General features: G+C 34.4%; 6 protein-coding genes across 6 annotated transcripts in view; 2 read left to right on the top strand and 4 right to left on the bottom strand.

The window, feature by feature from the left end:
* The window catches only part of LOC117793432, a 73,791-nt gene extending 67,553 nt beyond the window's left edge, over positions 1-6,238 (bottom strand). Inside the window, exon 1 of the mRNA XM_034633744.1 lies at positions 5,849-6,238. Within this exon, the coding sequence (XP_034489635.1) occupies positions 5,849-5,954 (106 nt within the window). The 5' untranslated portion in view covers positions 5,955-6,238. The remainder of the gene's footprint in view (positions 1-5,848) is intronic.
* Positions 6,239-7,106: 868 nt separating this feature from the next.
* LOC117792700 (cyclin-dependent kinase 1-like) lies at positions 7,107-8,050 on the bottom strand. Its single transcript, XM_034632933.1, has one exon. The coding sequence runs from the start codon at positions 8,048-8,050 to the stop codon at positions 7,178-7,180; it is 873 nt and encodes a 290-aa protein (XP_034488824.1). The 3' UTR covers positions 7,107-7,177.
* A 620-nt stretch (positions 8,051-8,670) lies between these two features.
* On the top strand, positions 8,671-10,212 carry LOC117787646 (zinc finger protein 470). The gene has a single exon (XM_034626227.1). It carries the CDS (start codon positions 8,767-8,769, stop codon positions 10,117-10,119), a length of 1,353 nt encoding a protein of 450 aa, XP_034482118.1. The 5' UTR covers positions 8,671-8,766; the 3' UTR covers positions 10,120-10,212.
* Positions 10,213-10,675: 463 nt separating this feature from the next.
* LOC117783114 (uncharacterized protein C12orf73 homolog) lies at positions 10,676-10,921 on the bottom strand. The gene has a single exon (XM_034620325.1). The coding sequence runs from the start codon at positions 10,881-10,883 to the stop codon at positions 10,704-10,706; it is 180 nt and encodes a 59-aa protein (XP_034476216.1). The 5' UTR covers positions 10,884-10,921; the 3' UTR covers positions 10,676-10,703.
* LOC117783107 (small integral membrane protein 4) lies at positions 10,844-11,934 on the bottom strand. Its single transcript, XM_034620311.1, has 2 exons — positions 11,582-11,934; positions 10,844-10,995 (listed from the first exon to the last, which is right to left on the bottom strand). The coding sequence occupies exons 1-2, from the start codon at positions 11,733-11,735 to the stop codon at positions 10,886-10,888; spliced, it is 264 nt and encodes an 87-aa protein (XP_034476202.1). The 5' UTR covers positions 11,736-11,934; the 3' UTR covers positions 10,844-10,885.
* Positions 11,935-12,255: 321 nt separating this feature from the next.
* Positions 12,256-15,608, top strand: LOC117793717 (AP-3 complex subunit mu-2). The gene is made up of 6 exons (XM_034634097.1): positions 12,256-12,423; positions 12,522-12,609; positions 12,678-13,003; positions 13,061-13,220; positions 14,611-15,063; positions 15,128-15,608. The coding sequence occupies exons 1-6, from the start codon at positions 12,389-12,391 to the stop codon at positions 15,311-15,313; spliced, it is 1,248 nt and encodes a 415-aa protein (XP_034489988.1). The 5' UTR covers positions 12,256-12,388; the 3' UTR covers positions 15,314-15,608.
* The last annotated feature ends 9,446 nt before the right edge of the window (positions 15,609-25,054 follow it).

Consider the following 25,054-nt stretch of genomic DNA (forward strand, 5'->3'; position numbering starts at 1 on the left):
TATCAGTTGTTTTAATTTAAGACGATATAATAACACTGCCTAAAAGTAACATTTAAAAAAAAAATAATTGAAAATTGTCAAGAGATGCATTTCATGTGAGTTACCTAATTGAACTTTTTTGGATTTCCATAAGAAGTATACTTTTTATATTTATAAGCACGGTTGCTACACTTGGCGTTTTTCCGCCAAAACTGGCTTTGTTCCCCGTTGGCTTTTCCACTTTTTTATTGGAATTGGCTCTTTTTTTGATTTATTTATTCAAGAGTTTCTTGAAAACTATTAACTAAATTAACTTATTAAGCATGTAATTTAGATCTAAATTTTTTCGCTCCCAACAATATAAATTTACTGTAACATTGTACTGAAATCTAAATGTTAATGTTAATTAATTAAATATAAATGTATTGTACCATTGTACTGAAATTCTCAATGTTAATGTTAATTTTAAAATATGTGCTTTTTGATATTAGTTTAATTTGAATATTTTATTAGTTAAATAAATTTTTTATATACATGTGCTAAAAAAAATTCGTTTGCAAATAATTATGTTGTTTTATAAGAATTGGGTAGTTTTCATAAAATTGGTTTTTTTTAAATAAAATTGGCTCTTTTTAAGTGAAATTGGCTATTTCTAAACATTTTTCGCGCTTTTTTGCGCTTGTTCATTTTATTAAGAACAGACATGTTTATAAGTATGTTATTTAAAAATAGATATGAAATTTAATTGATATTTAAAAACAGCTTTTAATTTATTAATTTGAAAGTTTATTAAGAATATCTGAAACACATTTAATGTATAATAGTCTCAGCTTCAACTTTTACTGTTTAAACAGTTTTTAGACTCATCGCATCCCCTTTTAGCCTTAAATGGAGAATGATACCTGATAGATCTTACAGATTCTTGTCTAACCTTTTGGGACTGGCTTGGTTAACGTTTTTCTGCTTTAAAACAAAGTTCTGTGAATCACAGCTAGACAGGAGCAAAGGGAGGCGAGCCAGTCGACACAGGACACAGGACACAAGACACCGCCAGGTGATGGTAATGTCTGACAATGTATACTTGCAACGTGGCATCTGGCGTGTCCCGGGAGCCGGTCTTAACTGGCTTACGGTGGCAGTGACAGGCCCAGGATAAGAGAATAGCAGGATAAAAAAAAAAACAACAAGTAAGAACACCTCAGTCGAGTGTGCTCGACAATGAGATACTCTTGCTGTTAAAGGAATATATTATTTAAGTTTAGATTGCGAATCCATTGACAAGGACTCGATAATTCAAAAGTCAAATAAGTCTCATATATGTAATTAAATCATATACGTATAAGAATTCCTAGTGTCAAAATATTGCAGAGCAGGTATCGAAAAACGTCACCTTAATCAAGTATTTCGTACTCGGATTCAAAAAATCCAAGATCATTGAACTTTTGACACTTTTTATTTATTATTATTTTTTATATATTTTTTATTATATTATTTATTTTTTGTTTGCATACAGTATTTAATGCTGATCAAGAATTTTTTTATACGATTAAGTAAATACGCTAATAAAAAAAAACCAATAAAAATTTGCTTAAGCCCTTATTAAACCGATTTGCCTAAATTGTTAGTTAGAAAATGTATTTATATATTTAGTTGACAAACTTTTTTCAATATGTAGAGTCTAACTTAGTGAAAACTTTGGTTGAATAATATTTTAAAATTGCTGGCTTTCCTAATTTTTTTTATCCAATTTACTTTCTTCCTTTTTATTTCCTAATAACATTATGGCTAATTTGGTTTCCTAATTTTTATTTTCATATGAAATATTTCCTATTTTTTTTCACATATATTTTTCAAATTTTGTTTTTGTGTTCAAGGCTGCAAACCGGTTCTGATCCGAGCCTCGTAGAACCGGTTCGGTTCGGGGTTTTAAGCAGCCTGAACCGGATCATGAACCGAACCTTTGAAAAAAATAAAAGGTTTGGTTCCAAAAAACAAATAATTACATAAATTTTATGGGTTTCAAATATTACGCAATTATTTAAGACTTCGGATTAAAATAAGTCATATTTAAATCTTCAAATAAATTTAATTTATCATCAAAATTTGATTTCTTTAAAAAAAGAAATTGAATTAGTTTAAAATGTAGAGAAAAATCTATAACAATAAAATTTTTTTTTGTATAAAAGTGAACCAAGGTTCGAACCCAAACCTTGGGTTCAGGCAGTATATAAATCAATTCGCGAACCGAACCGATGTCTTGCTCTATGGTTCGAGCCGCCGACATTCGTATGGGAAACCTTATGGAGATGCCTCCATCTACCTGTTACGTGCATTATCACAAGGCTAATACACTTCGGTAACCAATTTGCGTACCGAGTAAGACGAGGGAAAACAACAGGGAACACTTTTGTGTTTCGCTTGCGACATTGAAATTACGTTTCTAACTCAAACAGTAACTGTAACTGTGATTTGACCCTCTCGCGTGTCTTTTGTGACTGTGTTTCTTATCAATGTTGTTGTTGTTGTTGTTGTTCTTTTTGTTGTTGTTGCAACTGATTAGATGGCACTCCATTTAACTGTCATTTGCAGGAGCTCCTCAAAGCAGGTAAGTTAACTGCAGTACAGACGATAACGAGTCGTCTGCGTCACAATAGACGTCAGTAGCTTGCACAACGCCCCCTCTTCCTTCAACCGCACCCCCACCACCCTCTCCCTAGGGGTTAACCAGCCACTCCCTTTATTTATATAAGCAAATCCGTCAACAGACCCAAAGAAATCCTTCAAATGCAGCCGAAAAACTTTATCTGAGAAAAAAAAAACAGGGATAAGGAAATTCATATATCCTCAATTTGTTTGGTTCAAGGGTCAGATCTAAGAATAGGGACGTACAGTGCGAGGGTTTGTCGCAACAAATACATAAATCACATACATAATTCAGCTTCAGCACAGCTTCCATAACTTTTTCTCTGATTTGCACAAGAAAATAAGAAAAGTAAAACAAATTATTGAATTATAATCCGATTCGAGAACAAAAAGAAATCTCTCCCCGAACACTTATCCCTCTCCCTTCCTCTCTTTTAGCTCTTTTCTCTACTAGCACTCACAAAAATACACTGGCAGGTGTTGAGGAATTTTTATATGATTTTTATTCCAATCTAGTTTGCGTAGCAATTTCATTAGCTCTGGTCTGTATATATTCAAGAAAAGAAGATAGTACATATATTAAAAAGCGCATTTGCTTGCATTAATCAAATGAGTAGACTAGCAAATACCCTGTATATTTTTTTTATTAAGACAATTTTAAGTTGAACAAATGTATAAAAAACTAAATCTTATAATCAATAGGTTTTCACACTATTTTAATAGATTCTCACTAATAATGCAAAATTCTCAAAGCGTTTTTAAATTGAAAAATTTTTAATTTTTCTCACACAACTAAGAATTTTTAAGTAAAAATTTATATTTTTCTCACACAACTAAGAATTTTTGAGTAAAAAATGCGACAAATACAAAAATTTGTTTATGAGTCAAGCATGTTTTCATAAATTTCTAGAAAAAATATTTAAATTTAATATAATTTTCTGCATTTATTAAGCTCATCAAATTCACCTACTCTAGCTCTTACAACTTCAGAGATACTCTGTAAACAGAATTGACACTATCTTAAGTATATAGAAAAACCGAAACATCAAGAACTTCGTGCAATCAATTACTATTATATTAGAGAGTTTACATTTCCTGCAGAAAGTAGCTTTCAAGCTTAAAATATCCAATATACTCTTTATCTAATACACTGCATAAACACATACTAAAATAGCTGTCATAAATTGTTTTCTCATTGTTTAAAAATTGGCAATTTTAATGCCATCTGTGATATTGTTGAATTTATTTTTGACACCTGCTTGGCATTGGAAAAAAAGTTAATTCTTTGACTTTATGACTGCTTAAGTAAATAATCATAAAATTGAAAAATTTACGCTCAACTCTTAATTAAAAGATAATGAATTAGCACTAATAAATTGAGAGCATTTATTGTTTGTTTTGATTTACTTTTGCATTCAGTTGAACTTGTTATGCATGGCAATAAATTGCTTGCTATCTTATTCTGAATTATTTCGCAAATTATTCTCACATTCTCTTCTGTTAAATGAAGTTTTAGCTTAAGCAATTGTCTTGTGTATTTTCATAAAAAGTTATACAGCTAAACCTCAATTTCAGAAAATAAACAATCTCAGTTTGGCAAAGCAAAAAATGAAAACAGTTTTGACTTTTGACTCAAATGGACTCAGCTGGTTTTTTGAAAGTACTCTAAGTAACTGGCAAGTGAAGCAGATCAGCAAATAAAGCCAAGGATGCAAGTATTTGAAAAGTTTGATGTAATTGAATGAAGGCAAAGAACCCTTCCCACATCGTTATCATCATCATCATCATCATAAAAGTTGGTCAAACCCGTTGGTCAATCAAAATTCGGCTTATGCTTTGGGCCAACACTTTTCCATTGCCAAGTTCTTAGAGGGGGAAGTGTCATTGCTAGCCTTATAGTATGATAACTGAACCGAGCCCGGGCAAAGTTTTTATTCACACTTTTCCACAGATTATCTTTGGACAATTTCCTTTTATTGCTTTCCCATTCTTTCATCTATTTTGTCTTGCATTGTTGGTCTTTTCGTTGGCCGCTTTGTCTTTGGCCCGCGTGCAGTTCACTTGCAGGGTAGCAAAATGAAGGGTTGGGGTTGTTAAAATGCTACAGGTTTGTATAATGTGCAATATTTTGTTCTGGGGAATTTTCATATAAATAGCATTTTCTTTTACACATTAACGCGTGGCAGCTGCAGCAGCTGTGGGACTGCTCAAGAGGTAAGGGTGGGGTGGGGGATGGCAGGAGTGTGGGTATTAACGGAAACCAGAAAGCAAACACAAGTCGCCTCGACGCATTTTAATTTCTTTAAGTACTTGGTGGCCGCAATGGTCGACAGTGTTGCCAGCATTTCAAGAGCTAAAATTGCTAATTTAATCCTAGCTAGAAATAGATTCTAGTAATATATTCTAGAAAGATTTTGAAAATAATGTCCAAGAAAAAATTTAAATTATTTTAATTGTTTTTAGGGGTGCTTCTGAAATGTAAGCTAACCGAAAACCAATTGAAAATATTGAAAATCTAACAAACATTTATGTAGGTTTGCAAGATTATTTTGGTTTCTGTGTGGTTTTTGGTTGTTTTTCGTTTCGTTTGTATTTTTCGGAAACATCCCTGTAAAATTCAGAAATGCTGATTTAAAATAAACAATACGTTTTTTGTAAAATTATTCTATGCTCTCAACAATGATATTTCATCGATAATATCGACATAAATAACAGATTTTTGATATATTTTTTTGATAAATTGTAGTATCTTACGGTATTTAATTTCACTTTTATAGGTTTTCATAATATGTATTTTTTGACGTTGCATTTATGCTAGGTATTTAAAAATTATCTTTTTACTTTATCAGACTTAAATTCACCAACTCCAGAGGAATTCAATACGCAAAATATTTCCAAAACGAAATTATAACAGGTTGAAGATTTTCACTTCCGATAAATCTTGACGAAAGTGAAAACCGAAAGAGGCCCGATATATTTTCTTTAGTGTATGCAAGTCAATTAATTGTGGAAAATAGCTAGATTAACGGCTATATAGTTTTTAAACTTTCTAGCGCTTGCAATTATTAAATAGCCAAGTCAGTTCTATAGCTATAATATTGCATAAATGACAACACTGATGGTCAAGTGATGTTGCAATTGGAACAGCAAGTGTTGTGCGGTGGATCTCTTTCGCACCGCTGCCGTCTGTCACATAAATTACGTATACGCCGCGCGTTCGACTTACCACGGATAAACAAACAGAGCCGTATGAGGCAGTTTAGCCAACGGAGTTGCGTGCTGGCGGCGCCAAGGGATTTGTAAGTGTATCTGGAACGTCTGCTCAACGCCATTTGATCTCGCTTGACATTGTTGTTGCTGTTCACGACACGCACTTAACTTACACTTGAACAAAAAACCAAAACAAATGTCACTCAATTAATTATAAGCAATTGTATTTGCTATCGTTAGTTGCCTTTTATTTTTCTCACTAGTCTCATTAAATTTTCAACTGCGCTATGCAATTAGCTTAAGCAAGAACAACAACATTAAAATGCGCGCCAAAAATATACCACAGCTTGCTGTGGCCAAATGACACTGTGGCTAGAATAGTACTTTTTCAATGCGTGCGCTGTTGTTGAATGGCAGCATGCAACTGGGGACGATGGCCATCGTTTGGACGCGCAAATGGCTTGGCGCGCGAGCTCCAAAAACAAACACACACACGCACATTACCACGAAAAAAAAACCAAATGCTGCAAAATAACAGAAACGATATGGTAGCACTGGCACTGTTAAGACGTTTACACGTGCAACTGTTACGAACTACATAGGTCTGTTAAGCTTTAGTGACAACCAGAATATTATTGGCCTAAATTGCTAAATTGAAAAAAAAAATAATAATAAGTTTGAATAGTTCTAAAAAAATTTATAACTTTTTAAACAGATTTAGGACTAAGGATATATCACGTAAATTAAACATAAAATGTTTATTATAACTTATTTTATTTCAACAACAATAATATATTGATAATGTTAAACAATTTCGATATCCAGAAATAAAAAGAAAATATGGCAGTATTTTTATAAATTGCTAGCTTTCTATCTAATAGCAGTTTAACAACTTTTCTAGCTTTGACAATTAAACAAGTGCGAAATTTAGCAATTAAATTGCCAAAATGGCAACTCTGCAACTAGCACTGACAGCTACTTCACAAAAATAGGGCAAATCAAGAAAAAACAAAGGATAAAAATACAATATAAGAAATAAAAAATGAAAATAGATTTTTCTTGTAAGTGTTGATTTTTTAAATATACTATTATTTGTATAGAAAAATGTTAAATTGGCAGCAGGTGACAAAGATTGCTACACAATTAGAATATGACTATCTAAAATGAATACTAATTATCGATATAAACTATTGGCGCTTTCAAATATTTTGCATGTTCAGATTTCAATCATTTAATCGGATTAAGCGTTTGTGTTTTATTTATTGAAAGGCAGGTCAACAACCGCAATGCAGTTGGTGTAAAGTTGAAACAGAATATTAGAAAAATGGTTATATCACATAGTGACTTATTTGTAAAATTCATGTTCAATAATTTCTTTGGCTGTTATACGCTGCGAGGGATTATAGGTAAGCATCCTTGGCAGTAAATCAATAAAAGCGTCGATTATGCCTGGACTGTCCTTCATTAAATTGTAAAAATTGCAAGTCCAATTGGGAAAAGTGGCATTGAAGCCAGAAAGATTGGAAACACCAGGCCAGACATCATCATTTGGAGTGCCCAGTATTTGAAATATGCGAAATAGTTGTCCTATTTCAGAGTCACCCTGAAATAAGGGCTTACTGGTGGCCATCTCAAACAAAATGCACCCGATTGACCAGATATCCACTGGACAGGAATATCGGGCCGAGCCCAATAAGATCTCTGGGGGGCGGTACCAGAGCGTAACAACTTCATGTGTAAGAACGCGCATTGGAATATTGAAACTGCAGCTGAGACCAAAGTCCGCCACCTTGATAAGTCCAGTGCCATTGATAAGCAGATTTTGTGGCGTCAGATCACGATGTAGCACTCGACGGCGATGGCAGTAGAGAATCGCACAGGTTATCTGGTACAGATAGCTTCCCACCATTTCAGTTTCCATCAATTGATCCGGTGGCAATGATTCAATGTATTGCCGCAGATTCATTGGCAAATATTCAAGTATCAAATAAAAATTATTGTCCTCATACAGCAAATCCAGCAGAGCGACAATATTTGGATGCTTAAGTTCCCTGAGCAACGATATCTCTCGAATCGTAGTTGCTGGTATTCCCTCCGCTCCGATAAAGTTGCGCACGTTTTTCATGGCCACCAATTCTCCGGTTGCACGAACCAGACCCTTGTAGACAATGCCATAAGAGCCTTCACCGATTCTTCCAATTTTCTCATACTTCTCCATATCGATATTAAATATTTATATTTTCAGTATTGAGCTCGGAAATTATCAATGTTGTCAACTGTTGAAAATTCAAATAAAGCTGTTTGTTAGTTTGAAAACCAAAAATGGCACAGTTCAAATTAAAAAATTACCATACAAAAACAAATGTCGTTTCGCTATGTCCCATGCGGAGTTGAGGAAGAAAAGAAGAGCGCATATATGACACCAATACATGACCAAAAAACCAATAAATACCAGGGGCTCAACAGTGAAACAAATATCCGTTTCGGTTCCGCTATGTTCCGAAATAAGAGTTCCGGTAGCTTTGATTTGTTTGCGTGATCAATACGGCTGCAATAATGTAATTTATAAAAATTTTTTAATTAAATTTAAAACAATTGGGTATTAACAGATGTGCTTGTATATACATATGTATTAAATAATTATAATATTTCATTTCATATTTTAATGTAGTACAACTGTCGCTTACGTTACATCCATTTCACGTAAAGCAGCAGCTTATCAAAAGTAACGTGTGAACATGTTGACAGCTTTGGCAAGCAGTGCAGGTGGCAACGCCGTCGGCTTAACAGCGCACAACTGTTGGGTAACAGTTGCGCCGCAGTTGCATGTTAAGCAATCATTTGTATACAGTTTGTGCATATACGAAACTTTATATATATTTTATTTGTTGTTTGTTTGCAGTTCAAGTGTATGCATTGCATGTGAGTTGTTTAATGTTAACAATGCGCACGCTGAGTGACAACAATTGCTTGACGTGCCTGCTCAAAATGGACCGTGACAGCGTGCAGGAAAGGCACACAATGGACATGAAAATGGAGCGTCTGTTGTTGCGGCATCTCAATTGGCAGCAGCAGGAACTAAATGCTGAATTAATGCCCAAACAATTGTGCTCGACTTGCCATCAATTGTTGCTGAGCTTTGAGCAGTTTCGGGAGCAGGCAAACGAGTGTCGTCAACGGCTGCTGGAAATGTTAGAGCAGTCCCAGCAAACGGGCAGCTTTGAGTTTGTTTACGAAAAGGAGGAGAAGGAGCAGGAGGAGGAGCAGCTGTTGGAGGAGGAGCAGCAGCTGCTGGCAATAACAGCAGTTGTAAACAGCGATGATCCGTTTGAGGAGGCAGTGGAAACCTGTGCTTCCCCGGAGAAGCAGAGGGAGACTGAGATGGAGACGGCTTTGAAGAGTCGTCGTCGCTGCAAGGGCGTCAAGAATAGCTTTAAATGCACACTATGTGGTCACTGCTTTGCCCACAGCTTGACGCTGGAGGCGCACGTGCGCAAGGTGCACGAGGGCAACAAGCGACCCTTTAAATGCGATCGCTGTGACAAATCCTACAGCTTTATGGGCGGCCTCTACACACACATCAAGGAGCTGCATAGCACCCAAGCACGCTCCTATCAGTGTGATTATCCCGGCTGCCAGCGTGTCTACATCAGTTGCATTGCCATGCAAAAACACAAGCGTTTAAAGCACAGCAGCAACTCATCCAATCCGCTCAACAATCGCCAATATGTGTGCGAAGAATGTGGCGCCACCTTTAATCAGACGGCGAATCTCAAGTATCATCGTCGCACCAAGCATCCCACGGCGGCGGAGGCGGCGGAGAATGCACGCAACAATGAGCAACATTATTGTGATGTCTGCCAAAAGCATTTCCATTCCCGTTACACGCTCAAATATCACACAATGCAACAGCACTCGGATGCGGATGGTGTCCAACACGAGTGCCAGATCTGTGGACGTCGCCTGGCCAAGAGATTCATGCTGGTCCAACACATGCTGATGCACACCGCCGACAAGATGCCCTGCGAACACTGCGGCCGCCTCTTTGCCCGCAAGTTCGAGCTGGAGGCGCACATTCGTGCCGTGCATCTCAAGCTGAAACCCTTCGACTGCAAGTACTGCTCCGAATCCTTTGCCTCCCGCAAGACGCTGCGTCATCATGAGTACATACACACCGGGGAGAAGCCATATGTCTGCCAGGTGTGTGGACAGGCCTTCCGCCAGCAAACCTGTCTCAAGAACCATGGCAAGGTGCATGACAAGCTGCCTCCCAGCACCAGCAAATGAAGCAGTCGGAAGACTATATTCGAGCTGCCGACCATAGAATACACGTTACTTATTTCAATAGGAATTACTATCTATTAAAAACTACTGCATACTTTTGGGTACTTATATTGCCTTAATTTTTAATAACTTTGGTTAGCTATTACTGCCGTTGTACTTGTCCGATCTTGCTGCAATTAAGTGAGATTATAGACAATATTAATATATAACGTTAATTACCAAAAAAAACCTTAATATCTTAAAAACTGTAAGTGTGGTGGTTTTTCGCGATTTGAGAGGGCGGAAGGGGGCGTGTCAAATATTTAAAAAAAACTTGCCCTGCATGGGGTCTATGGAAATCTGTGTGCCGAGTTTGGTTGCTCCATCTCTTACAGTCTCCGAGATCTAGGCACTCGGACAGACAAACATGGCTATATTGACTCTGCTGTTGATGTTGATCAAAAATATATATACTTTATAGGGTCGGAGATGCCTCTACCTGTTACATACATTTCAACGAACACAATACACCCTTTAACTTATTTTATAAGAAACGTGTATAAAAAACATTCAAACGATATGGTTTATAAAGATAGTTTAATTGCAAACTAACTGGGAGCTATTGTTTTTATTGGCTCCTCCTTGTGCTCCCTTTCGCGCTCTATATAAGCGGGCAGATCATCGAGTGGCTTAAAGTACAGATGGACTGCCTGGGAACCGGCCATCATGGCCAGCATTGCGCTGCCCAGGAACTTCATATATTGTCCCCATGAAACGCCAGCGGGCATCTTTAAGCTGTTGTTCCTGCTCCTGTTGCTGTCTTTGACTGCTCCTGCAGCTGCTGATAATGCTCCTGATCCTCCAGATAGTTCTTGGCCTGACGTCGTTTAAATGTGCGATCTGGAAACAAAAGATTATCGTACTTTAGATAAATCACTAATAGACATTTATTATACACAAGGCTGCAAACCGGTTCTGAGCCGAAACTGTGAACCGGTTCAGTTCGTGTTTTTGGGCAGACCGAAATGGATCTTGAACGGACCCTTTGATATTATATTCTCCGCAATACCAAACCACTTTCTTAAATAAAAGGTTCGGTTCGAAAAAAAAATTGTTACATACGTTTTATGCATTTCTAATAAGGCAAAACTATTTGAAACTTCGAATAAAAATGGTAAAAATAATAATTCATCCTAAGACTAATTTAGATTTTTATAAAATTTGACTTTTTTAATAAAAAATGTACTTTGTTATGGAGTCAAGAAAAATGTATGCAATAATTATACTATTATTTTTTTTGTATTAAATTGAGCCAAGGCTCGAACCCAAACATGGGTTAAGAAAGTGTATTAACCAGTTTACGTACCGAACCTAAGTGTTGCTCTATGATTCGAACCATCGAACCGAACCTTTACCAAAATTTCTATGGTTGACAGCCTTGGTTAGTCGATGCGGTATGACACCCTGGTTATATGGTTATACTCACAGAAATTCGTCTCGCCCACGGTCCAGTTGATCATGGAGAATTCCAATGCCGCGCCGAGCACAAAGAATATCGGCAGGAAACGATAAATGCCGAATCGTCGCTTGCCGGGCCAATTATCGAGGAAGCGTCGAACGAAGCTGCTGTGTAAACTCATTTGTTGATTATGTAAGCAGGCGGCCGCTGTCCAGGCTGCCCAGGCGACTGCCCTCACTTAATGCTTCACTGTTTTGGCCAAAGCAATTAATTGTGCAGACTTTGACGTTAATAGCTTAGCTATAGTACATCAATTTAATACAGAAATTTAACAATAATATTTGGTAATTCAAAATAGGCAACCTTTCGGTTTGTTTCACTTGTCAAAATGATCAGCTGTTCGCGGTGACAGCGCCGCTGACAGCTGTTATTAACATGCTCCGTTTTGCGTTGCGCAGTATGGAGCAAAGCGAAACTCAAACTGCTCCTCACTGAGCCTCTCTCGTTACTGTAACAGCTGCGATTTTACAGCGTATGCGCAAAACAAATAATTTGCAAATATAAATTATGCTTCACACTGCTTATGTTGTTGCTCGCTGTTATGCCCTCTGTTTCCCCTCTCTGTTATTACTCTGGCACAGTGTTGAACAGCGCTGTGTTGGCATACGTTTCTCTCTGTTAAGTGAGCTGTTAATCTTAACATATGCTGTTAAGCTAACGTTGCGCTTACGTTTGTTTAGTATTGCTATTTATTAAACACGTAAACATTTTATTTATTGCAAAAGCAATTGATCTTTAACATTAATGCATGTTTAGCTATTAAAAGGCAGTAAGATGATACACAGTCTGTTCATAGTAAACAGCAGCGGGTAAGCAACTAAATGAGAAATCAAACATATGTGAATTTCTTTTCGCTTATCAATGCAATTAATAAACTTTGATAATTATGCATTTTTTGCATTTGCAGTGAAGTGTTTCTGGAGAAGCACTGGCGCTCCGTTGTCTCGCGTTCCGTTTGCGAATATTTTCTGGATGCACAACGTGCTGCGCCACATGTAAGTTGGTTTTGTTTTTATTCTAGTTGCAGCCACGTTAACAATTGTTGTTGTTGTTGTCGTTGTAGGATGTGCCGCCCGTGATTGCCACGCCCCATTATTACCTCATCACCGTGCAACGGGACAGTGTGTCCTTGGTGGCAGCCTGCAAACAGGAGGTGCCTCCATTGTTTGTCATTGAATTTCTGCATCGTGTTGTGGACACATTCCAGGATTATTTCAGCGATTGCTCCGAGTCTGTGATCAAGGATAACTATGTTGTGGTCTATGAGCTGCTCGACGAGATGCTCGACAATGGCTTCCCGCTCTCCACCGAGAGCAACATACTCAAGGAGCTGATCAAACCGCCAAACATATTGAGAACTATAGCCAACACAGTCACCGGGAAGAGCAAGTGCGTCCAGTGTATCTTTAGTGTTATTCTTTACTGAAACTATTTGTTTGTTGACAGTGTCAGCACCATCTTGCCCTCGGGTCAGCTGTCGGCAATTCCTTGGCGTCGCAGTGGTGTCCGTTACACCAACAATGAAGCCTACTTTGATGTCATCGAGGAAGTGGACGCCATCATTGACAAATCCGGTTCCACGGTCTTTGCTGAGATACAGGGTCATGTAAGTGTGAAGGGTTACCTGTGATAATACCAGGGAATAACACCGGAATCGGAACCAGAACCGTTAACCGAAAATAACCGTTTCATTTTTAGTACCGGAACTGAAACCGTAACCGAATGAAAATTCTCTGTCATGAACCGAATACCGAATACGTTTGTACCGGTACGGTTGTGGAGTTGTCCAACTTCCAACGGTCATAACTTGATCAAAACTGAATAGATTTTCAAACAGAATGTCATTTTGATCATTATTTGGCCTCTAAATTCATTCTGCATTCAATTTTTGTTCATTTAGAAAATTTAATTATTTTCGACCAAGATTCGATTTTGATGGTAAGGGTCCCCCCTTTGAAATTTTCAAAATTCAAAATTTTAAATCTCAAGTTTTCACTCTTAATCAACTCCTTATATCGTAATTAGTATAAAACAACACTTTAAACTTGATTCTGAGACCTTTCATTTCTTTGTAAAAAATCAGGTAAAATTTGATAAAAATTTTGACTTGTAAGGTGGCTAAATCCGCAGTCTGACCAACTTCAAACTGTCATAACTTGATCAAAACTGAACCGATTTTCAAGCGGAATGTCATTTTGATCATTATTTGGCATTTTAATTCATTCTGCATTTAAATTGTATTAATTTCTTAAAAAAAATTATTTTTCTCTAGATTCTACTAGATATGAATTTCGATGCTAAGGGTCCCCCCTTTGAAATTTAGAAAATTCAAAATTTTAAATCTCAAGTTTTTACTTTTAATCAACTCCTTATATCGTTATTAGTATCAAACAACACTTTAAATTTGATTCTGAGACCTTTTATTTTCTTGTAAAAAATCATGTGAAATTGAACACAAATTTTGACTTGTAAAGTGGTTAATTCCGCAGTCTGACCAACTTCAAACTGTCATAACTTGATCAAAACTGAGCCGATTTTCAAACGGAATGTCATTTTGATCATAATTTGGCCTCTTAATACACTCTGCATTCAAATATTTGTAAGTTCGTTAAAAAAAATTTTTTTTTGCCCTAGGTCTGTTTATTTCGATGTCATTTTTATTATAAAACGACGTCTCTAAATTTTAAAATGTTTCAGAATTGATTTGTTGTACCGTTACGTACCGGTATTGAAACCAGAACCGAAATAAAACAACTGAAATAGAACCTTTTACCGAAATAGTTATTTCGGTTTGATTCCCTGATTTAAATAATAACACTTTTTTTCATAATTCAAAATATTTTGATTAAATTAAATCAAAAATGTATTTTGTTAGAAAGGATGTACTGAATGTTGCTTAATATAAAAACCCCTTAAAAAATCTGTAGTCTTCTGCAAGCTTTTCAAATCTTCGACAGCTTTGCCAACTTATTGAATGTTTTTGAACTGCTTTACAGATCGACTGCTGCATCAAGTTGTCGGGCATGCCGGACTTGACGTTATCCTTTATGAATCCGCGTCTCTTCGACGACGTCTCGTTTCATCCGTGTGTGCGCTTCAAGCGTTGGGAGGCAGAGCGTCTGCTCTCCTTTATACCGCCCGATGGCAACTTTCGACTGATGTCCTATCACATTAGCTCCCAATCTGTGGTGGCCATACCCATCTATATACGTCACAACTTTTCGATTAAAACAGGCGAACAGGGTCGCCTCGACTTAACGATTGGACCCAGAAATACGCTTGGACGCACTGTGGACAAGGTCAAGCTGGAGCTAACGATGCCCCGGTGTGTGCTGAACTGTTTGTTGACCCCGAATCAGGGCAAATACACCTTTGATTCAGTGAGCAAAACACTGTCCTGGGATGTCGGACGCATCGATGTCTCCAAATTGCCCAATATACGCGGCACAGTGAGTTTCAAAATTATCTCTCCAACTCTATTGAATACACATTTAATTAAAATTTTCTTTTCAGGTATCTATAACTCCTGGTAGCACCAATATTGATGCCAATCCATCGATCAATGTGCAATTCCAAATCTCACAGCTTGCTGTCTCCGGGTTAAAGGTCAATCGCCTGGACATGTACGGCGAGAAATATAAACCCTTCAAGGGCGTCAAATATTTAACCAAAGCTGGCAAATTCCAGGTGCGCATGTAGCCACGCCTCCAACCGCCCACATGCCAGTCTACTAAGCTTTAATTAAGTATAAAACAAAAAAAAAAAAAAACAAAACGAAACTCTTAAATGTAATATTCAATCTATGATTCTTAACTGTATCGCTATTTCTATTATTATAACTATTATTATAATCTCTTTTTTTTTTTAAACCTTATCAAAAATAATGTGTATTACTTTTATCTGTTTGATTGGTGGATTGATTGAACAAAACACAGCTCTAATCGTTAAGGGAAGAGTATATATGAGATAAACGAAGGGGAGTAATAGAAAAATATATGTATAAGTCGATTTTCTTGGAAACGATTTTCCACTACTTTGACTTCATTATTTTTTTTAACCTCAATTCGAGTAATTTAAATCAATTTTTATTAAAACAAGTCAACTCTAATTGGATTATGCAATTAAAAAATACGAAAAATCAACTTGTTTTCATCAGTGTCCATTTTTTACATAATTTCGTTTTAAAAAACTTCAAACTGTCATAATTTTGTTAAATCTTAACCGATTTCCTTGCGGTATGTAAATTTGATCATTATTTGGCCTCTAATATCATTCTGCATCAAAATTAAAAAATACAAATTTTTTTCATCACTGTCCAATTTTGCCATATTTAAAATCACAGTCTTTTTTTTCCATACATTTTCCCTGACACTTGTTCAAAAACTTCAAACTGTCATATCTTTGTCAAATCTTAACCGAATTCATTGCCGAATACCGAATTTTAATATTATTTAGCCTCTAATTTGATTCTGCATCAAATTAAACTTCAAACTAAATTTTTTTCAATCTCTGTCCATTTTTTCATATTTGTAACTCGATGTATTTTTTGTCGATTAATTAAACACTCGATTCGGTTTTTGTTTTATCGATTTTAGCCCCGATTTTTAGCTCGGTACCCACCCATAAAATGGATACTAGAGCCTATTAGATTCGTGACAATTATTTTTAAATATATATGTGTTTAATATTAATATATTTTATAAACTTTTTATCTAGAGGTCACCTGTTTTTTTTTCTTTTTAATTTATTGATCACATTTTGCGGCTGTTAGCTATTCTAATCTTGAAATAAGACACCCAAAGCTAAATTCTTGTATTGATGCAGATCCAAAATAGCTATATCGTATTGCATATATTTAAATTCAATTATTATAACATTTTTATAGGGTATTTTAAGCTGCCCTTCTAGAGGCACATAAATGTATTTAATGCAAACTGGAAGTGAGATAAAACACAACACACACTTTCTGTGTGTTGGTGTTGGTCTCATGAGTGTGAGTGTGTGTGTGTGTGTGTGTGTGTGTATTGGGTCGCCATATTTAAAACTGGCTGCAGAATCTTGTTCGCCACTTGACTGGAAATCAAGTTGCAAGTCCGCCGCTTGGCAACAAACTTCAACCACAACAAGCTAAAAGCGAAAAAACCAATAAATTTAAATGAAAATGCAAAACTTGATTTGTATTTTTTCTTGTTGTTTGTTGTTGTTGTTGTTCGTCTCTTTGCTGCCACAGTATACATATATAAAATATATAGTATATATTTATTGAGTATATAGCTTGCAGTTTTGTTGTCTGTGGCAACCGGTTTTTTTGGGGCCCGCAACTTGGCCAGGCTTTTTGGGCATCGGCTTTTGGTTTCAGCTCGCGTGCAACGGTAGCCAACAAGCGCCACCAAAGCGAGGATACGCCTTCAATCCACAGCCTAGACTTGCTACACACACCAACACACACACACACCAACACAACACACACTCAGTCAAGCTGTCCATTTAACGTGACCAAAATCGCGAGCGTGGGAACAGAAAAAAAATATAAAAGCAATATTTTAAATAGCATTTTGAACTATAAGCAGCATGTGGCATGTGGCATATGCCACATGCTGTGCCACGTTCAAGTCTATGGCATAAATGCGCTGCAAAATGCTCATTAGTCAGCCCAAGTTCGTTGCCTAAGTCTTTTGTTTGCTGTCGCCATAGAAAATCCAAAACTTGTTTAGTTTTCTTTGCTTTTCTTTTACTTCATAGACTTTTTTCTATAAATTACATTTTGCATTAACATTAACAGTTTTACTTTGTTAATTGTTATATAAATTGTTAAATATTTATAACAATTGTGCCATAAGCGTTTTTCCACTTATTGTTGTTATTTTAATTAATTCTGTCGCAAGTGTTGAAATAATTGTGTGTGAAAATAATAACAACAACAAATGCTAGTCATTACTGAAATCGTTAACATTTAGCAACTTACACACACACACACACATACAGTGAGAACGTCGTCAACTTATTTGCATATGACAATCGCAGTTCTTAATGTGAATTTAACTTAAAGTTGAAACTGGTTTAAGTATGTTTCCCCTTTCTTCCCGCTTTATATTTCCCCCTCTTCTTTCACCTCTGCCCACCATTTCCTTCTCTCTATCTTTAGAACACTTTAAGCACAACACATTGAGTACAGTCAAAGGATTGTTCTGACTAACTGAAGAAGACACCTCTTCTCGTTCTCTTCTTCTCTCTTCCTGCTTAACTTTCTGCTACTCGCTCTTTTGCTATCTCTATTGGAACCTAACCCATTTTTGAACCGGTTCAAAGACGCCTCTAGACATATTTTCCACCTAACTCAGCACCTTGTTATACAATTTCAACAGCTTCTCAATAAGAAATAATTAAAATCATTTGATAGTTTTTTTTTAAATAAAAGTTAAACCATTTTTGTACAATAAATAAAAGTTAAACCATTTTTGTACAATATTATTTGTGAATGGCTTTTGAAATTCAAGCAGTCATAAAGTCATAATATATAAGAGTTTAAAGAGCTTGTCATGAGTACACATGCTTAACGATTTTTAATCGTTTTTGTAAAAGTATTTGAACATGTTTGCAAGGTTTATAAAATCAGCAGCTAAGCAAAAAATTTTGTTATTTTAAAATACATCGAAAAATTGACAACTCGATATTTGCAGCAGCGATTTTCAGCTAATATAAATTGATTTTATTTATTTCACAATCAATTAAATTAACTAAATCGTTTTTTGATGAAACATGGACAACTTAACTCGAATTTGATGCAGCTGCAAAATTAAAAATTTTTTTTTTTTACTACTGTCTATTTTTTCCATACTTTTCCTTTGACACTATTTCAAAAACTTCCAAATTTTGACTTCTTTTTAGAAGTAATAATTAATTTATTAAAAAAAATAAGAGGTAATAATTAAATAATTAATTTAATTAATTTTTTTCCATTACTGTCCCATTTTTTATATTACTGTTTTTATATCCTGTTTTTACGTTTTATTTAGATCTAAGTATCTATAAGTTTAATTTAAAAAGCATGTCACTTTATGGAGCTTAAAAAATTTGGAGAAGATGCATTGTAAATATAAATTTGAGATCTATGCAAATCAATAGAAATCGTGATCGGTATAAATTAAACCAATAAAACTAATGAAAGTTTTAAAGCTCGGACAAAGCGCTTGTACAAAGACTATTTGTAGGCAGTGTTTGCGGAATGGATTTGAGATGCTTGCAACAGTGCAACAGGTGCAATTTGATTAGGCTGCCAATTAACGCCCAGTTCAACTAAAAAGTCAAATACCCAAGTCAACCTCATACAAACTCAACTTCAACTGAAGCAAATCCCATTCAATGAATCCCGCATGGTTATGCTCCAATTTCAAAATATATATGCTCAACAAACTGCACTCTTTGTGTGTGTGTAAGTGTGTGTGTGTGTAGTGTGTGTGTGCTAAGTGATTTCAACTAAATAAAAGTGCTTGCAACAGACATGCCACACCTTAGAGAAACGTGCAACTTGCATATTTGTTTGAACTCAAATAGTTGTAATTTTCTTAGGCAAGCATTTAAGATACTTTAAATACTCTTTGGTATATTAAAAATGTCTATTTTTAACTACTTAAAAATGCTACTCTTACAGTAATCCATGTATTAACTTAAGTAGACTTTAGAAAGATTTTCAGGTGAATAAGTAATTGTATATTAGACAGTCAGGACAAAGAGTCTTAAATAAATTTTTCTTATATATATTAAGAGGATATATATTATTAATAACATGAAACTGAAGAGATAGGCATTTTAGGTATATGAAAAATGCCAACATTTTAATACTAAAATCGTTCGTACTCCAAGTTACTTAAAGATATCAGTAAGTAGAATGTCTTTAAAATTATTTTAAAAAAAAGAAATAAGATTTAAATTATATTTTGAGTGGTCATATGATCAAGAATTTTCGTTCTTTATTTTAATAAATTTAATAAATATGTAAATTAACAGCTGAAGAAGTGGTATAAATCTGATAATTCGAAAAACCATTCTTGAAATTTAAATGTCTTCTCGTAAAATAATAACAAATACATCAAAAAAATATGTTTAAATTATATTTAGAATATACTAGCAATATAAGCACTTTTTTAAAGATGGATTCAATCTATAGGAAAATTGGTACAGCTGTGAATTATATAAGTTGGTATACATACAATCTGAAAACAATATTCATTCTAGCAATATTTTTTATTGAAAAATTAAGAGATCTAATATTTATAGTTCAAATTTGCGAAAAATCAATATTTTTTATTACAAAATATTAATTAAGAAATGAAATAATTGTATGGACTCAATGTATTAAATTTAAGTCACATTTGTGTAAGAATATAGCAATATTTTTTATTGAAAAAATAAATTAAGAGATCTAATATTTATAGTTCAAATTTGTGAAAAATCAATATTTTTTATTGAAAAATTAAGTAAAGAAATGAAATAATTGTATGGATTAAATTTATTTAATTTAAGTCACATTTATGTAAGCAAAAGTTCAATTAGAATTAATATAGGCATACCTGCTTATAGACAAATCTTTATAAAGAATTCCTTGATTTATGTTTTAATTGATGTCGATGAAAAATGATTAAAAGAATGCCTGAGAGCTATCTTGTTTTAAGAATTATATGTAACATATTCTTTTAGACTTTATGCTTTGCATTTTGAACTACTTATATACTTGTGAAGATAGAAAAAAGTTTAAAAATACTCGGCTAAATAACTTTGACTTAGCTTTCTTTTGCCATCTTTTTTCCATTATTTATTAACATTATTTTTTATCTATGTCACAAATTTGATTAGTTTGTGGAGAGTCTCTGCTTGTTAGGGCATGGAAAATCAACAACGAAATCAGCGACATGCATTTGTCATTAGCAACCAAGTTTTGTCTCGTTTTCATATTTGTTTTTCCCGCCCCTCTTTGACGCCCTTTTCCTCCGTTTTCCGTTGCACTTCTGATTTGTTTGTCCAATGAATCGTGCAATTGCAATTGCATTTTGTGTTCAATATTAATAATAATTTATGCAACTTGTTCGTTGCATTGTGCAAATGTTTGAACTGCAAATTGTTGTTAGTTCAAGTTGTTGTTACTCTTGTTGCAATTTGTTGTTAACTCGACTAAAAGGCAAGGCTCGCAAGATATGAAAACTGAGGCCAAAATTGCCAAACTGCAATTGAAACTTGAAGCCGCTTAAAGACCAAAAATCCAAAGTCTAATAAGCGTCTGGCCAGCTAATTAGAATTGCTGATTGTGCTACAGGCACACACACACACAGACACACACACACACACACACACACACACACACACACACTTACAGACAGCAGCATACTCATGCAGACAGGTCATTTGAGATCCACACGCTAAATTGCAACGGCAGACGTTGACGCTGCTGACGCCTCTATAGCTGACTGTCCATATATACCCTGTAAATGTGCAGACAAGGTATGAGCAACTATTGATAGTATATGCAAACGACAGTTATGTTGATAAAAGTCCATTCCTAGTTCTTGTAAAGTTTTTAAATACACAATAAACATATTTAAAGTAGTTCATCAATTGACTCGCCTAAGAGAACTCTGGAATTATAAGTGTTAGACTTAGCAAAATTAGTATGTGGCTGCCTATATACCCTATATAGCTAATTTGTCAAATAGACTTTGCATACAGCACTTTGTTAAGTCGCAAGACAATAAAAACCCATGATATAAGGGCAACTAAAGACTAAAAAAGAGCTATACTTGCAACTAATATAATAAGATTGCATGCAACAACCATAATAAACACCAAGTAAGCACAAATTAATGTCTTTTAATAACTTTATAAGCAAAAAGTTTATTACAGGGTATCTTCATGTCCTGCGCTGCCATATAACAACACTCCGAGTCGTTGAATAGCTCATTAAAAACGATTGAAACTTCCGCAACATAAAGACAAAAACGTAGCACAATTCTGAAATTTGAAGACACACTTTTGAATAGGTTAAATAGGTATATATAGACATATATATAAAAATCGGATATAGGACAGATTGGACCAGGAACATTGCGGCAGACATGAACAAAAAATTGGAATATAACTTGAATTTTTGTTATGGGAAAAGTTTGTTGTGCAGTGAAGGGGAACTATAGAGGGAGAAAGAGAAAAATAAGAGCGAAAGAGAGGAAGTGAGAGTGTAAAAGAGAGGGAAAGAGAGAGGGTTATTAAATGGTTTGCTCATTGTATATTAATTACGTGTTTTTGCAAGAACAAACTTGATAAATGGCATAAACAAAAAGGCTTAAAGAGACACACATAAACACACACACATACACACACACATGCACACACATACACACACACACATGCACACCAAGAATGGAAATAACCGAAAAATAAGTTTTAAATTGAGGATTTGCATACAAAGTCGCCGATGATAAACAATTAACAAATTGGCAAAAATGTTGACGCACAAAATGGCAAAAGGGGAACAGAAAGGGGAAAAAGAAGGGACAAAGGGAACACGGGAAAAAAGGGGAAATAACAGATAACTTTGCTATGCTAATTAATGTGTTTTAAATAGATTAAATATATTTTTTATAAGCTTAGCTGCGACTTGATAATTATAATGATAATTTTTTGGTTGATAATAATAAAAAATAATGCAAACAGATGTCAACCGTCTAGACAAAATAAAGAGAGAAAGAGAGAGATAGGTATAGAAGTATGCTAAAACTTAACACATTTAATTACCATTAGTTAATTGATTTATTGCCGCTACGAAAACATTAGAAAAACAACTCTATTTTATACAGCTCGTAAATTTTGAAAAACTACGCTATAAAAAATATCAAAATCAACGAATGAGAAAAAAATCACACGATTCCCATTGAGCACAGCTGGAACTGAGAATTATACTGGAACTGTATAATTTTCTAGTCATAAACTTATCATTAAGTATAATAAAGTTTAGCTCGCTTTTATTTTATATCATGTAAATGCTTTTAAAATGGATTTGTTATTATATATTAAAAAAGCTATAGATATAGATACGGATATAGATGTATAGATATGACATAGTTATAGATATGGAAATAGATGTAGATAAAATTGATTGATATTGAAATGAACTAAAGATATCTAAAGATATCCAGTTTCGGATACAAATTAAAGAGCTGATATTCTAAAAGTAATTGAGAGACAAATAGAGAAATTTCAAGAAAAAGATTAAGATAGAGGAAAACATAGAGAATGTGATTGGGATTGAAAATGTGACCAATTTAAAGAATAGTTTTTAGATATATTTTTACCTGATATAAAAATTAAATTATATTTAGTAAATAGGTTTAAGAAATATTAAATATTGAAAAATATTTAATTTAAGACAAAGTTGGCAACTTTTCTCCTATTTACAAGTTCATAATTCTCTTGTAAATTTAAAGAAGCACTATTAATTACCTTGAGAGAAGTACAGGGAAACATAATAGTCAGACTTACTTCTGCAGCTAAAATTAAAAAAAATTTATAATATATCTTAAGCAAATTAAACACTAAAGTCAAGCTAAAAGCTAGAAAAAAGAATTGAATTAACCGGTAATATTTGTAAGTATCTTCCTCTTCCTCTCTCTCTCTCCCATTACCCCTGGTGCACCTCAGTTGACCTTGACAGAAGGTTAATTCCGAAACAAACGAAATGCCGCCAAATGTCAAATAAATTGTAATTTTAATTCAATCTAAACAAATTGGCAAAGCGAAAAGTTAAACGCGTTGCATAAACGCGAATCAACATGCGGCTAAGTGGCGACCTCTGGCGGCCGTAAATTGCATAACACGATAGCCCCACAGATATATCTAAGTACGTGTGTGTGTGTCTGTGTGTGGCATATACACTTAGTTTCGAAAACAATTTATTTATTTAAAAGCCAACTATTAAACGCTTTTCAAATACCCTGTAATCATAGAAGGTTGTTAAATGTGGTATGCTCGACTTGTTTGTAAAATAATCAAATTGTTGCTAAAAGTAGCTCTCAATAGCTTACAGGGTAGCTACACTTGAAAAAACTCAAGAAACAATAAAAAAAAAATATATTTATATTTAAGTAGAGAGCATCCACTCTTCGAGCAATCTCATAGCAATACAAAAAAGAGGTAGCCTACTTGTCTACAGGGTATTTCCACTTCGAGCATGCTGACACTTGTTTGATGGACTCGTCGTTTCACTTGTCAGATTTATTGTTATTGTTTTTTTGTCGTCAGCTTTTGTTTATTGTCTTTGCTTTTTTTGTTGCTTTTTTTTTTTTGTTATTATAATTTTTTTTTCTTTTTTTGGGTTCAACAACTGTTTGCTGTGAAACCCAAACAAAAGTTGATCCCTGCTTTCGAGCTACACAAATTCCCAGTTCCCAGCTCGTGGTTCGTTATGTCTCTCGACTTTGGGGCCATCAGAAATTTCTAAATTTAAGAGCTGTACCAGAGGGTTCAGTTATTTGTGGACATATAACCAAATTGTGCATAATCAATAAAGTCTTTACGTAAATAAACATACCCTGGAATGAGTAAGAGTTAAGAGGCGAGAGCGTTTGATATTTATCTTTCAACTTTTCCCATGGGAACTTTATAGTTATACTAAAAAAATAATTTCTTATGTCATATTAAATATAAAACAACACTTCAAAATATGTTTAATATTTTGCAAAAAATCATGCATAATTGGACAAAAATTATGACTTGTAAAGTTGCTAGGTCAAAGTTCGGACCAACTTCAAACTTTCATAACTTTGTCAAAACTCAACCGATTTTTAAACGGAATGTCATTTTCATTATGGTTTCACATCTTAATTTGTTCTGCATTTAAATTTAATTAGTTTTAAGAAAAAAATTATTTTCCTCAAGATCTTGGTTTCGATGCTAAGGGTCCCCCCTTTGGAAATTTAAAAATTGAAAGTTTTAAATCTCAAGTTTTCACTTTTAATCAACTTCTTATGTCGTAATTAGTATAACAGAACACTTTAAACTTGATTCTGAGACATTAAATTTTCTTGTAAAAAATCATGTCAAATTGCAGAAAAATAATGACTTGTAAAGTTGCTAGGTCAAAGTTCGGACCAACTTCAAACTATCATAGCTTTGTCAAAACTCAACCGATTTTCAAACGGAATGCCATTTTCATTATGGTTTGACCTCTTAATTTTTTCTGCATTTAAATTTAATTAGTTTTAAGAAAAATATTATATTCCTCAAGATCTTGGTTTCGATGCTAAGGGTCCCCCCTTTGGAAATTTAAAAATTGAAAATTTTAAATCTCAAGTTTTCGCTTTTAATCAACTTCTTATATCGTAATTAGTATAAAACAACACTTTAAACTTAATTCTGAAACCTTTTATTTTCTTGTAAAAATCATGCTAAATTGAA

This window comes from Drosophila innubila, chromosome X, assembly GCF_004354385.1.
Source record: "Drosophila innubila isolate TH190305 chromosome X, UK_Dinn_1.0, whole genome shotgun sequence".
Taxonomy (NCBI): Eukaryota; Metazoa; Arthropoda; class Insecta; order Diptera; family Drosophilidae; genus Drosophila; species Drosophila innubila.